The 15,840-nt window shown below is 50.8% G+C and overlaps 1 protein-coding gene across 3 annotated transcripts in view; it reads right to left on the minus strand.

Annotated features, from left to right (window-relative positions):
- Positions 1-3,139: 3,139 nt before the first annotated feature.
- The window catches only part of LOC144722081 (unconventional myosin-Va-like), a 114,754-nt gene continuing 102,053 nt past the window's right edge, over positions 3,140-15,840 (minus strand). For all 3 annotated transcript variants that reach the window (XM_078600206.1, XM_078600205.1, XM_078600204.1), the window contains 3 exons: positions 12,886-13,060; positions 12,471-12,551; positions 3,140-11,061 (listed from right to left, as the gene is read on the minus strand). In XM_078600206.1, the coding sequence (XP_078456332.1) occupies positions 10,909-11,061; positions 12,471-12,551; positions 12,886-13,060 (409 nt within the window). In that variant the 3' untranslated portion in view covers positions 3,140-10,908. The remainder of the gene's footprint in view (positions 11,062-12,470; positions 12,552-12,885; positions 13,061-15,840) is intronic.

The raw sequence follows: 15,840 nt of genomic DNA on the forward strand, positions 1-15,840 counted from the left end.
TAATCAAACAACGTCGTGCATACGGTGTTGTGCACGTGTTGGGTGGAGTGGTGGCAGAGTGGTTGGGGCACTGCAATTGAAACTGGTGATCTGTCCACTTCCCAGCCACGGCTGACATTGGTGGCGAATGAAATCTGAACAACCCTGAGCTAAAAAGTTGTGAAGTATGGTCAACCGATAGTGTGGGGAGGCCTTCATTCATCAGTGGATTGAAAAGGGACTAAAAGCAATAGCAAAACCAAATAAGTGTAAACCATATGGAACCCTCACCAGATGGGATGTTCCAATACGCTTGCACGGTACTGCAGATTATGGTACAATCCTCAACCCTGGTGACCTCACTTCACTGAACTCGCTGACCTGGCTACTTTCGTGATTGAGCATTTACTCCCATCAAAGCTTGGGAGTGGGGAAAAGTAAGTAAGTGTCCTGTTAAAAAAGACAGCGGGCAATGGGGGCATAGCGTTGGAAACAAAGGCCGCCTTCGCTTTAACTTTGCGGTGGCCGAGGAAAAGGATGAGTTGAAGGTGGTGGCTCCCAATCCCCTATATTATCCCTGATGTCTGGAGATAAAAGCCCCAGGCAAGATGTACAGGACACTTCGTCCTGTACTTTTCCCATGGACGTACACAAGCGGTAATGGGTATCAATATTTAATTTTAGTCAATATGGGTCTTGACTTGCTTTGTAATTAACCCGTAAAAACAAAGTTTTTCACTATAAATCCTTTATATGCGTGGCGGCTAGAGTCCTCTCGTCCTCTGGCTTGAGATGGCTGCCACCTATGGGTCAGATGATTGCCTGCCACCATTAAGCAATTGGTAATTAAATATAATTTATTTTTTCCTAAAAAGTGTAAAATTTGGGAATTTTTTTACGAAAATAAATTGGCACGCACAACGAGTCTGTGTGCAAAATGTCAGCTCGATTGGATCACGGGGAGTGGGTTAAAATGACCGAAAGATTTGCACGGTCGTAAGCGCAAGCAAGCAAGTGAACTTAATATAAAGGATTTAAAAAAAGTCAAACTCGAGACCAGATCACGTGAGATGTGCCCGATATTGTCAGATCTCACTGTGAGCAGGGTTGCTGTGTGCCTTACAGGTGTCGTGGGTGGGTGACCATGCGTTGTCTAGTTCCCACCTTCAACCTGCTGTTAACCAACATGGAGAAGTATGGTCAAACAAGCCACACAGCACGGGGGGAGACTTATCCAGCAGTGAATTAACAAAGCCGTTACATGCCGCGCTTCTCATCACGTTTAACGTGACCTGATCGCTGAACTTAACCTATTATTCCAGATTATCTGTGGATAAGAGTTTTAGCACAGGGCAGAACATTTCGTGTTCGGCCAGAAATGATTTTGCGACCTGTCGGGAATTTGCACGATGCACACCTAATAGCGTTTAATGGACGTGGACGAGGATTATGGTTTGATGGCGGTGGCCGCCAGGGTCTGGCTCTGCAGTTGATGAATGTGAAGCGATGGTTTGCTGCTGCCGTCGAATTTCCCACGTCGCGGCCTCACTTGCCGACGAAGATGACGGATTACGATGACTGATGACGAGTGTAATGCTTATGATGACGTATGACGCGGTATGCGTCAAATCCGCCAACTCCTCCTGACAAGTACTGCACAACGAGGTGTTGGGAACACTTCCCCCCCCCCTCTGCTGCCCGCCACGTAGCCCTGCAGCAGCCGACAACGTGTTCGGCACAGTGGCCGCCCAAGCCACTGCAGGCTCACCCCGCCTGCTGAGCTTGCGGGATCTGATGGGATCAGGTGACCTCCAATTAGAGCAGTGGGGGTGCGAGACGTGGCAGGATTTTGTTGAGAAGCTAAATCATCGAAAACACAAATTTAGCACGGGAACTGAAGTGCAACGACTTTGGTTTATTTTATCAAACCTATGTATGAAGGGGCCATCCATAAATGACGTCACGCACTTAGGGGGGGGGGGGGGTCAGACATTTGTGACGATGTGTGACGAGGGGGGGGGGGGTGAGAAATGTGACGTCACGTCAAAATGCGCAACTTTAAATAAATAGACCACGTTCTACTTAATTAAATAGACTTTAAATAAATGTTTTCTCCTACATCAGAGTGCAGCAGTACATTAAATACGCACTACAAGGACAATAGTTTAAAGCGATTTTAAGCGTGTTTTATTTTTTTGGGGGGGCAGAGTTTTGTGACGTCATATTTGAGGGGGGGTCTGACTTTTTGTGACGATGGGGGGGGAGGGGGTCAGAAATCGTCCAAAATTGCGTGACGTCATTTATGGACGGTCCCTATTTTTTTTTATTACGATTGAAAACCAAAGGGGTGCAAGGTTGCAGTAAAGGTTAAGAAGCTGCATTGGAAGTGTGTTAAATTCTAGATTTGAAGCTTTCGTGACTGCAAGGATTCATATTCTTAGGTTTTTCGGTAAGTGTGTTAAAACTAATTTTTTTAAACTGCTTTTTTTAAGTCCATCATCCGCAAGCCTCTGATTTTCACGGTTGGAAACGTACGGCGCGAAGGAAGTTCAACAATGCACACGTCAGCATGTTAAAGCCGAGCCTTAAAGCGTGGCAAGCCTTACCAGGGACTTTAACCCGAGCACATCGTGTGGTGTGTGTGACGAGCGGTGGTGTAGCGGTTAGCGCGCTGCGCTACGAACCCCGGCCACCCGAGTTCGATTCCCGCTCACGGCCAACACCAGTGACGATTATCTGAACCGGTACTGGGCCTCCTCTAACCTCTAGGTCGACTCAAGCCTCAAATAAGTACCTGGTGCGGTGTAAACATCGCCACTGGGGAGACAAAGGCGGTCAGGCGTGGTGCTGGCCACCCCCACCCCCTCGTGTGCCATTCCGGTCTTCGTAGGTGCTCGCTAACTGCACTTGCCCCTGCAGTCTGTTCAGGCTATACGGGGGATCTTTATTTTGTGCGCGTGTGCTCATTTGTTTCGGGAATCTGCATTTCCAGTTGAGAGCGGCGTGGAAATGTTGGCCGTGGGGTTTCAACAAGAGAAGCAGTATAAATGCCATTTATTACCAAATATGTCTATATTGATTTCGTTTTAGTAATGAGGTTTTATATATATAACCGTATAATCGTACAGTGTTACGCGAACGAAAAAAAAACAGGACAGCATTCTTTTTAAAACTTTAAATTCCAAAAACCAATAAGGTAACATTGATTTACAAAACAAAATCTAATCGAATATTCGGAAATTATTTTCAACAGTGAAACATTCGTTTGTAATCATTCTCCTTAATGTCTGAAAGTAAATTATTGTCAATGCATTTCCTGCACGACCATATACACGTATCCACCCGCAGAAGAGACAGACGTCAAGTCTTTACAGCTGTTCAACGCGTGCCAGTTTCAATCCCGCAAATAACACGGAAATCAATCAATCTGTGTGTGTGTGTATATGTGTGCGCCACAAACACTGCGCTGAAATAAATACAACAAATTTACAACGACGACCCTGAATAAATATTCCACATTTTGAAATGAGCCGTATAACATTGGGCAGCACGTGACGGTGATGTCGAGTGGGAAACGTGGGCAGCGCCACACGCAGTCAAGAACCACACCGCCTTGAGACCGTCGTCAACTAGTTTAGGATCTTGGGGTGGAGGAGGGAACAAAAAAACCCACGTTCAAGGGAAAGAAAAGGACAGAAAATCGAGTGTGTAAAAACATTAGGATCTGGTATTTAACCTTTAAGGTTGGAATGAGAAAACAAAGACCAGAACGAATCTCATTGCACTGGAAATGCAAAGCGGCCTCGCGACCCCATGTCGCGCAGTCAGATAACGACACGTGCCACCACGTCGTTGAAGCTTAACATTGTGAAAGGATACAATCATTAAGAGTGCAATTATCTTTCGGATCAGTGGGAATGTTTTAATTATTCATAACACGATCAACGTAATTAAAACAAAATCTTGTGAGGATAATGTTTTATTGAAATTTGTGTTTTGCTTGGTGGTCGCCGGCAGAACACTGAGCAGTGAGGGCTGCTCACCCCTCTGAGTGTGGATGCCACTGTTCATCTGCCGTTTTGTACAGTCGCTCTCAATCAGAAGTCCCACAACCCTTAGTCCCTCTGAGTCACCACGTTCAGACTCAACGACTCGTGCCCTTAGCCAGATCTCACATGGTCGCTGGAAAAGTGAAGAAGTCAACGTTCATGTTTAACGCAGGGTGTTTGAAGGAGAGGTGGGCTAATGGTATTGACAGGTTAGAGATGTGGACTTTTAACGAAACGAATGGAAAATAAGATGCTGGCCTATGAATACAGGTGGATGGTATTAAACGAGGAATATGGTAGGCTAACTGGTGGCTAGCAATAGATAGGTAGCCAGAGTCTTGTCAGCAAAAGAGGTTGACGTTGGTGGGACACCTCCACAGGATGAAGCAGGGTAGGTCATTGAGAGGGACATTGGAGTGGCATCCAGATGATGTTGTTGACCAAGGGGGGAAGAGCTGGAGGCAGACGGTGGGAGTCGCTAGGGGAGGGTGAATATTGGGCTTGCAAACTGTGCAGCTGGGGCATTGAGCAAGAGGATGTGATGGAGGGGCCTGGTGGTATCATCTGATTTCACCATGACAACCTCTTGAACTTACGGTAACAATTACAAACATGTTCCATAATTAACAAAAAAATACATGTACAGCAATGGAAGGCAAATATGAAAGAAAAAAACACATCCTCTGTGGACTGAGATAATGGTTTAGCACTGTGCAGTTGTAGAGAAGCCAACGAAGAACATACTCGTGTGCAAGATGATTTGATGTTCGGAATTAGTTTAATTTATATAATTTCCTGAATTAAGGAAACCTCACCGAGAATAAATTTTCATTTTGGCCCTACATTTACATTTTTAGCCTCTTCCGATGATAATTGCGCATTCGAGAAAATGTTGAGCTCCCGCAAAACACCCAACACATTGAGAAAACTAAAACTCTGTCCAGACAGATCAGAAACATACTTTCTTAACTGCCTTTAATAGCCACCTAATTGCAAGACACACGTCCAGATTATTACACGGCCTAACGCAAACATCTATATGAATTATGATTATTATTTCCAAACATGCTTTCATAAAACTGATTAGTCATATGCCTAAGCAGGCAACTGTGTTCAATGGCATAACCTAAATAGAGGACAGTATTTAGGGCCCAAATAGAGCATTTCTATTTTAATCTATTTCAAAACATCTATTTAATGAGCATAATATGGATCGCAACGTAAGTGTGGTCTCGCACAGCAGTAAGAAATGACATTTTACAGTAATTCTAAATGTCGGAGAACCTCGGTTATGCAATATGACCCATGCGGGATTTTTTGTTTAACAAATGTCTACGGGGGATATTCAGTTACATTTCTTGTTTTACTGAATGCATAAACAGAGGCAAAAAACCAAAGTACCGTACCACAAACTCACCGCTTCATTGTTCTGCCAGAAGCATTCTGCGATATTCATTCCACAAACCAACGTGCTCCATCATAGAATTGTAATCTCAAAATCAAATCGACTTATCTGCTGGATTCCAGAATAATATTCCAACGTGGCACGAAGTCGCTGCTGTCTGTCTGTACAAGGGATTTGGGACGGACCCATGGGATAGAATTCGGGAACAAATCATCACGCGTTCAAAATGCATGATCACAGCTTGTGCTACGATTCGTGATATGCACACTATTCAGTATTGTGGCCAACGCATAATGCCGCATCTATTGCAGTTCGACGTCGGTGAAGTGATGGGCCGGGTCTCATTGCCGCAGAAGCAATTACTGCTGAAGAGATATTTGACAATGCAAACACAACCACCACGTGCATAAACAAGCCGATTCATCCGGATTGATCGCGTTTCCACCCGAGTTAACTTACGAACGCTTGATATGGAATAACAAGGTTTGCGAAATTGATATTTTATCCACAGGCAAGTCAAGGTCATTTTTAATTCGATTTTCGCGGTGCAGTCAAAGTGGAAGTTGGAACACAGTCGTTGCATTAAACAATCCCAAACTCCTCGCCAAACACAACTTTGTGAAATTAGCCCCGCTTGAATATCTCCAATACGCAATTGATGAAAAAACAACAACCATAGGCCAATGTCAAACCCAGCACTACAAAGGCAACACAACAACAGCGCTGCGAGACACGTGGCCGTAGTCATGAACGTCACAAAAATTCGACGACAACCGTTACATTGCACGGACATTCAGACACCCATCTCATCAACGAAGACGGAGGCGGTGTAAGAGACAGGGCTCGGCCAGGAAGGGTGGAAATGAGTTTCCATAAAAAAAGACAAAACCCAAGTGGAATTGACACAGTAAGGGTAACTTTTATTCTGTGCATAATGATATGTAATCTCCCGTTTATGATTTGTCCATTTTGATAATAAGCCTGTGTTTTCTTCTGCTCGACATCCCAGTGCAGCATTGGAATGTAAGAAGTGTTTTAGCCGATTAAACCGTTCCACCCTGGGATTGCATTGCAGCCACGAGACCTCACCGCTACATCTACACCCGAGTCTCATCCTCTCTTTGGAATAATTGGGCTGTAATAATTTACAATCTTCCACTCCGTGAACGACAAACGAAGACTCAAACAGAACGCGTTTCCCCCCCCCCCCCCAATGACACTGCGCTCCCGTCACGTGGGTGGCGAACCCCCCCAAAAAAATTACCCGCGGGGTTTGTAACCCCCCCCCCGTACCCCTACAGCACGGGCCCCCACGTGGTGCGTGAGGCCGCGTTCGCGCGTTCGCGAAAAAAAATGAAAAAGTCGTCGGGAGATGTCTCGCGAGGCCGACGTCGACGAGTCAGAACGCTGCGTGGAAACCGAACAACCTTCTTCACAAACACCGCGCCGATGGATCTGCAGTCATCGCTCGGATTACTGCACAGCAGACATCGCACGCTTTTGATTCGGGGGAGATTTTCGGAGATTTACTTTAGCCACGTAGGGCATTCGGTCTCTTTGTTGTTGATATTTTTCGACACACAGAGCTGCGCGTGTTGCAACCGCTGCCCCCTCAACCACCCAAGGATCACCTTCGCCTGCCACAATTGCTTCCTCGCATCCAGAATGAGCGTAACCGGCAGTGTTGAGCTCTAGCCACTGATGGACAAAGCCTTTCCTCACACGACCACCCATGTCTTCTTCCAGTGCCATGGGCCCGTGTGCAAAGCTCAGTAAATGCAGAGCAACCCGTGTTAACATACGACACTTTTGACAAAAATAAGAACAATGTTTACTCCGGAAAGCCAAAATACGTCTCAAGATTCCCGACTTGGTGATGCTTTAGCTAATTCCTGAAGGCTGCGTGCACGGAAAGAAACCCGACACCATGAAGTGGATGACATTCAGACACAGATCCCCCCGTGTAGCCTTAACAGACTGTTGGGGCAAGTGCTGTTAGCGAGCACCTATGAAGGCCGGAACGGCACACGAGGGGTTGGGTGGCCAGCACCACGCCCGACCGCCTTTGTCTCCCCAGTGGCGATGTTTACACACCGCACCAGGTACTTATTTGAGGCCGAGTCGACCTAGGGGAGGCTCAGGACCGGTTCAGATGATCGTCACCGGTGTTGGCCGTGAGCGGGAATCGAACCCGGGTCACCGGGTCCGTAGCGCTAACCGCTACACCACCGCTCCCCACGTAACATCGGGCACTGTGCCACCTACTTTGCTGCGAGCCCAGAGCGATGCCTCACCCCTCGGATAGTGGCACACGCGGAATCCGTAGCCAAGCGATCCACGACCTCCCGGTTCCTGGATGAACCGGAGCACAGAACCGAGCTCGCGCGCGCGTCACGGCAGGCGAAGAATACAGAACACCCGACGGGCATCGCGTGTTGCGGGCACGCGGTGTTTATTGACTTAGGGGGGGGGGCAGCGCTGACCGGAGCCACGGTGACAGCAGCGTGCTGTTATAGCGGTGCAACGGCGTCCAGGGAGCCACACGCACAACGGCGGAGGGCATTGCATCACTGGGCCACAACGACAACAAACTTGTCACTCCTGTCACTCGTGTCACGCGGCATCAACGGCGGGTTCACGACCGTGGAGGTCAAGACCTCGACACAGAGCATGCATTCCTGTTTTTTTCAGGAAATGTTCCTTTTTTGTTGTTGTTGAAGTCTTAACGTTAAAAAGTATCTAATAGGCACAATGTAACAACGGGTGTTTACATAAAATAAATGTTCTTGTCGGAAATTCCGCTTGGGTAAATGAATGGGTCTGACGTCTTGATTCCACGCGCGAGGCCTCACACAGCTGGACCAACTCGGCGACCGCATTTCGGGTTCCCGCTCACGGTCAACATCGGTGACAAATATCTCAAGCAGCCTCGGGGGGGGGGGGGGGGCCTCCCCCGAGTCGCCTCGGCCTTGACAGGGTACCCGGTGCCAGCGAGTCAAACATCAGCACTGGGGAGACGATGCCGGCCGGGCGTGGTGCTGGCCACTCGCTCGAATTTGTTGTCGTCTTGCCCCCCCCCCCCCCACATCGGCACTCACAAACAGCCCCCACACCAACACGCTGGTGATGGCCATAGCGGAATCCTCTTTGTCTTGCGTGCGAGCGAAGTGCAGTTTGCGCGTTTCTCTTTCTCCTCCCCCCCACCCCCTGTTCTGCATCGGTTTCCTGCACGCTCTCCAATTTCCTCTCGCAGCTAAAAACCCACACACGATGTCACCGGTATTGGCCAAAACATCCCAATGCTGAAATATTACCTGGGGATTATTCAATTGGGATCACGCGCACACGGACGCACGCACACACGCAATATCGACCACCCCTGCTGCAAACACTTGGCAGGACCCTCCTGATAAAGGGTCTTGAGACTCAAAGACCGCGATGGATTCATGGCCACGGGGCACGCGAAACCGAGGCCAGAGCCAAAAGTGGGCGACAGGAGAGAATGGGACTGCTCTTGATGCCACAAAGGCGTTGGTCCAGGTACAACCGCCAAATGTATATTTGTAGAAAGAAAAAAACCCCTAAGTGTATAAAATTAATAAATCTAAGACAACATGACCGACAAGGTACAGGTGACCCAGTACGCGTGGAAACATCGCTGTGCAGCCACCACCACCACCACTGCCACCACCGCCACCACCGCCACCACCACCACCGCCACAGACCAGGAAGCTCTGAGAGCTGCCGCACCTGCAGATAAAAAGAACCCCGCGGGCTCTCGAAGCGGCGAACACACGGCGTTTGCCCTGCCAGGATTGCCGAGAAAACCTCTCACAAAATAGGAAAAAGGATGTAAACTGCATTTAGAATGAAAAAAAATAAGTTTTCATAAACTAAAACGGCATTCGGGTTCTTGCTATTCACTACAACTTACGCGCGCACGCACAGCGTTTGCTTTGAACAAACGTTGGGTAAACGGGCGGTCGCCACGTTCGCACGTGGGTTGAGTATCCTCCTGCGGTTGCGTGGCGATGTTTTGTAAGAGGAGGCACGCGCGCTCTGCGTGCGAATTACGAGACGGCAATCTGGAGAGGAGGCCCATCAATGATTAACCGGCACAGCGGCGCGCGTCCTAGAATTACCCACAATCACTAATTTTGTCAATTCCTGAAAGCTTACTGCGGAATCTTAACCCTCGACGATGAGCGGCGACCGCCAGGTACCGATTGCAACGGGGTCAAAGCATGACGCACGGGCGGAGCCAAGAGACGTGAGACCGTGAGACGCACGCATGGCAGCCGCGACGCACCTGGGTCGCGATCTGGAGGTGAGAGAGGCAAACGTGTGTCCACATTCCGCGCCGATGGCTCCAAGGGTAAAGTACAGACGCCGTTGTGGGTTCACCCCAACACAGCCACGTGGGGGCACTGAAACCCCCCCCCCCCCTCGTGGACTCTCTCCACTGCCGCTCCCACGAATGCTCCACCGGCACAACCTTCCTTCCTTTCTTCCTGACGGTTTCCTTCGGTAGGTTTTGTTCTTGGTGGCACCGCGACGACATTGTATACGACAAAGAAAATACACACAACGGGGAAAACACGCCAGACCCGACGAGAGAGCCGAGAGGTGGTGCGCAACGCTATGGCAATGCAACCGATACAACTGGACAGGTGTTCTGCGCAAATACTCCAAAACATTGTTTGATATGTTTTTAACCTCGCCTATAAACCCCTTGTTAGGCAATTGCTCAGACCCGGATTTTTTGCAACTAACCCTTTATTTGTCGTAACTAAGATTAGTAAGAACTAACCCAACTGCGAAACTGTGGTGGAATGTAGTGAATAACGTTATGAGATGCAGATACCACAGACACGAGCCAATTACGTTTTGCTTTATTTACTGATGGTAGTTAGGCGGGTTGACGATGGTGACTTTGTCAGGGCACAGGAGGGTGGTGGTCCGTGTGGGCGCGCGCGCGAGTGTTTGTACACGTACACACCGGCGCCCTGGTGAGTCCTGGCCAACCTGAAGATACGAGGGCCATCATCACCACCACCAGCGACAACTCGGCCACGGCATGTCACGCGGTTTCTATCTGCAGCGGGCAATGAGTAAGAACCCAGCGGCGTAGCTGCAGAGTGTGCAGGCGGTGAGCGACCGCACCGGGACTCGCGGGCCTAGGGCACCCTGGGGCCTTTGAAGAAGATGGGGGGGGGGGGGGGGATGGACACATAAACCCCCATTTCATTCCTTGCACCAGGGCCCCTGACCTTGCCAACCACGGTACTGACAGCTTGCAAGCACCTCCCTGTGAAGCCCGGAGCGCGCTGAAAATTGGCCCGCGAGCCGCTCGCGTTTCTTGGCAATGTTCATGCTGCCGGGCGATGCTGGCCGCCGTTTAAAACAACAATGACAAGTAAAACGGGAGAGGGGAGATGGCGGCGGCCGTTTGTGGGAGCGAATGCGGAGGCGGCTCTAGACGCGGTTGAGGAAGGCGAGGCTCAGGGTGCCGGGGATCTGGATGGAGTCGAGCCCCAGGGTGGAGGGGTTGAAGGGGAAGGTGACGGGGAACATTCGCTTGGCGTCCATGAGCAGCTGCGTGGAGTTGGGTCGCTCCTTCAGCTGGCCCTGCCGTGCGCGGTGGGGGCGGGGGGGGAAGGGGATGCAGAGTGAGAGGGGGTCCACAGGGCACGGGTGGTGCAGCGGCACACATCGTCGTACTGTGGCCACGTCACTCCCACAGTCCACGCTGCCACGCCTTTTCACCCAACCAGCAGCGGCCAGCCGGGCGAAGTGCAGTCAAATAACCGCCAATAACCCGCAAGGGCACAGGGAACACGTCATCCAGCGGTGGCTTGACGTTTTCACAATGAGGCCGAATGCCTTAGTTGTTGAAATAACGACATCGGCCCCTAATATGTTTGAATATAAATATAATTTTAAGTACTTTGTCAATCCACTGCTCATGGCGTCCACGTAACAGAGGTTGTATGGTCATACTTCACCACACTGGGCAGTGTAGGTTGGTGAAGGTGAAGCCCAGGACAAGACTCATCAGAAAGTGACGTTAGCTGTGGCCAGGAACCAAACTCAGGTCGCCCGGTTCATAGCGCACTGCGCTAAACCACTGCTCCACCATGTAATAAGTTAATAGGCCATTATTGATTGACATGGGACGCATGACAGAAGGTTTGCAGCAATGATGCGGATCCATTTATTGATTCTGTACGAAAGGCTGAATAGAATTAAGATAAAAACGAATATTTGCGTCTTGCGATTATTGCCGACTGGCCTGAAACTGGTACCGCGTAAGGTAGCAAAGGCGATAGGAGCACCGATTTGATCTGCACGGCAAATAAGAGAAAATTATTTGATAACCCCAAGCATGTCCAAAGGTTATCACGTCGCGTCACCACGACGGCCAAGCCATCTCGGGCGGTGGTACCCACGAGTGGAACGCGTGGTCGGAGCTTACGGACGATTGCGCCCACCCACCCGACATCAGCATTTTCGAGAGAACTACAAAGATCAGAAAGCGACTGCCCCGAAGCTTCCCACAATGATTGCCAGCACCCGCGTCTACCACGTCGTGCCTAAAGCCTGGCGATGGAACGATTTAATACGAGCAAAGCTTAAAAAAGGTTAAGTAGCATAGCGGAGCAATTCGTGCGAGTGTGCGCATTAGAACACGTTACCCCCGTCGCGGTTAATGCGCCTGTGGCACCCACGAGCACATCGCAGTGGAATCTCCCGGCATAAACAGAGGCTCTCTTAACGGATCAGCCTGCCCGCTTGTAATGCTTTTGACAGCCTGGGTTTTAATCAAAGGAGCCAGCCGGTGCTCAAAAACCAGGCTGCTCGCTCAGCTGTGCTAATTAGTTTCCCCGATAAGCACGTTACGACGAGCCGCTCGGACGGCAGGGTGACCGCTGTCCAACCGCGCGGCCCACGTGCGAGAGCGCCGTTACGCAATCGTCTCCGCTAAACTCCACGAAGCCGACGTTGGATGCCGATGGCTACAGGTGTCGCCGCCGTACCTGGATGATGCGAATGAACGAGACGGTCACGCGCTCCTCAAACTCGTTCACAGGGGTGTACAGGTTCAGGATCTTCGTAATCTGAACAAGAAAGGCAAGAGACACGATCAATTAATCGGCACGATTTAAAACTCGTTCGCTCGCGATGATGGTTCACCACGGGACCGGCAAGGTGGGGAGTGGGGAGGGGGAGTGGGTGGGGTGGCGCTAGATTTGGGCCCTGCATCACCAAATGTCCCTTTGGCCCCACCCAGGTCTACTCTGCATAGGGCCTACGGTGACTCAGTCTCGATGAATACCCGATGAAGTACGTACACGTGCGTGCGTGCGTACGTGCATACGTACACGTGCGTGCGTGTGTAGGTACACGTGCGTGCGTGCGTACGTACACGTGCGCTCGTGCGCACGCGCGTACCTGCGCGGGCGAGAGCGCCGTGCAGATGGAGCAGATGGCCTCGGCGTCCTGCTCGGTCTTCTTGTTGACCTGCAACACCTGGGCGGCCTCGATGAGGGGCAGCAGCGTCTCCTTGGCGCCGCTGTCCTGCAGCTTGCGGTCCCGGAGCCACTCCTCTAGCTGGCTCACGTTGTACCTGCGGGCGGCGGGGGGACGGCGGGGTCGATAAGGTCGGCGGGGTCAGCGAGGTCGGCAAGGTCGGCGCGCCAGGCCGCAGTTGCCACGCCGGGGACGGCCTCGACCCGGAAGCGTCCGTGCGGCAGAACGCAAACTTTGCGGAAAGTTCCGCTGGTAGAAACTTTGCGCGAACTTTGTTTTGTTTTGTTTCCCCCCTCTGCAGAGAGTTTGGGTTTTGTTTCCCCCGACGCGAGTTCTGGCTTGCAGAGGAGGGAGAGGCCAAGTCGATTTCTCTGAGAACCGCTTTTTGTGTCCAGTTTGTCGTTTTCCCCCCTCCCCCGCCGCACCTCCGATTAGCACTGTTGGCTACGTACGGTGTCAAAGAAGTTCATCGTACAGCCACTATTTTTTTTATTTTACCCGGTAAGGGCTCTTTTTGAGGAGCGACCTGACAATCGCGAACGACAGCTCAACGGAGTGGGCGGCCCATCACGTGGAGATGTGTAGCGGCCAAATACTCTGAAACGCGTCACGTCAATTATAAACGGGGAGGGAAAAACCCGGAGGAGCACAGATGTGTACGCGCATTACACATGAGTAAAAGAGTGCTCGGCACTGTTAAGGGAAAGAGGAGTGTCAGATTTACCTAAAAGCAGACGGATTTAAAAAAAAATCATACCATCCCTTGTGACTGTTCCTGTTGTTGTTATTATTATTTGTGTGGCGTTTCGCTGGAAGGCACGGGCAGGCACAGAGACTAAAGCACACACACGATGCTCCGTCATTAAACTTGGCACGGCGCTCAGCTGCGTGACGTCGGGCTCTTGAGCCGAGGCCGAAGCGAGGCTGGGGATTTCCCCGCGCCGAACAGCGAAGTCGCGGTGGCATCGAGACGGACGAACAGGTCCGACCGCCACCCAACACCGCAGTCTAGCGACACTAAAGTTGAATATGACCTCACCCACGCCACCCACCCCAGCGAACCACAACACAGATCATTTACATGACAATCGAGGCTACAGTTGGAAACTTGGAAATTCCACCGCGCAGTCCCCCAGTCGGAGGGAACTGATAAGAGACGACCGCGTAGGAGATTAGGCAGCGCCTTGCGATAAATGTGGGGTGCGGTGTTTAACATTTGCGGTAATAAACAAACGTGCGTCTGTGTGTACACACAGCACAAGTGTGCGTCTGTTTGTGACACAGCAGTGCAGGGATAAATGAGAGTCAAAGACTTTAAACGCCACACCGAGTGCCTGATTTCCCCAACTGTCCTACACAGTCAGGAATTGACCTCCACGGGGCCCTCTTGCAGGAGGGGGGCTCATGCCAAGCTTTCGCAGTCGAGGCCGATGCTGCTGCCGCCGCTGCCACTGATGCCGCGTGTGATCTCAGTCGAGTAAACTGAAGGTGATTTTTTTTTTCAGCGTCGTGATTTTTTGGGAGCAAACCAGAGAAAGCGGAGGAAACCCATCGCTGAACAGGTGGGGAAAACGACACACCAACTCAAACATGCAAACTCAACACACACCAACTCAAACATGCAAACTCAACACACACCAACTCAAACATGCAAACTCAACACAGACCGACTCAAATATGCAAACTCAAACATGCCAATAACTCAAACATACCAATTCAAACACAGAAAGGTGCCGAGTTGGGAATCAAATGTAAGGCCTTCTAGCTGTGAGGCACGCAAGTCCACCACTGAGAAGTCCACAACTGAGAAGTCCACCACTGAGAAGTCCACCTACTGAGGAGTCCACCACTGAGAAGTCCACCACTGAAAAGTCCACCACTGAAAAGTCCACCACTGAGAAGTCCACCACTGAGTCCACCACTGAGAAGTCCACCACTGAGAAGTCCACCACTAAGAAGTCCACCACTGAGTCCACCACTGAGAAGTCCACCTACTGAGGAGTCCACCACTGAGAAGTCCACCACTGAGAAGTCCACCACTGAGAAGTCCACCACTAAGAAGTCCACCACTGAAAAGTCCACCACTGAGTCCACCACTGAGAAGTCCACCACTGAGAAGTCCACCACTAAGAAGTCCACCACTAAGAAGTCCACCACTGAAAAGTCCACCACTGAGTCCACCACTGAGAAGTCCACCACTGCGCCACGCCGATCCTCGTTGCTAATTCTCAGTAACCTTGCCCTGCCCCATTCCACACATGCTCCGCCGCCGGCACGCTCCTCCTGCCACTTCCCCTTCACCCTCCTGACACGAATACTTTGCATTTCGACGCGATCGTATCAGTCGCGTCAACAAGGAGTCTGTGGCTCACTCCCAACTCGGATCGATCAAGACGCCCTGAGTAGTTGGCCGCTGTAAATGTCCGTGTGATGATGAGCCACGTTCGCTGGGCTATCATTCGCGAGAGCCAGGTCGCTTCTGGAAAAAAATGTGCTTGATAACGCAGGGGGGGCCTTACCTGATCAAATAAAAAAAAACAATTTATAGTTTTACAGTTTAGAAATGGCTTTCTATAGTCCTGGCTCACGCGCGGCAAGAGACTGGGGCCGGTCACGAGTCTGGCGTTGACGTGCGAGCGATCCAAATGGATAACTTCGTCACGCGACGCGACGCCGATGGCGGCGCAACTGGGACCTCAATTTGGGGGGTTCGGATTTGGCCAAAAAAAACGAAAACAAAAGAGCCGACTTGCCGATCGTCTGCCATCGCGTGAGCGTACGCCACGCACTCGCTCGCACACGCACGCACACACTCAAGCACGCACACACGCACACACACACTCGAGCACGCACACACGCACGCACAAACTCACGCAC

This window comes from Lampetra planeri, chromosome 13 (assembly GCF_965212315.1).
Source record: "Lampetra planeri chromosome 13, kcLamPlan1.2.h2, whole genome shotgun sequence".
Lineage (NCBI taxonomy): Eukaryota > Metazoa > Chordata > Hyperoartia > Petromyzontiformes > Petromyzontidae > Lampetra > Lampetra planeri.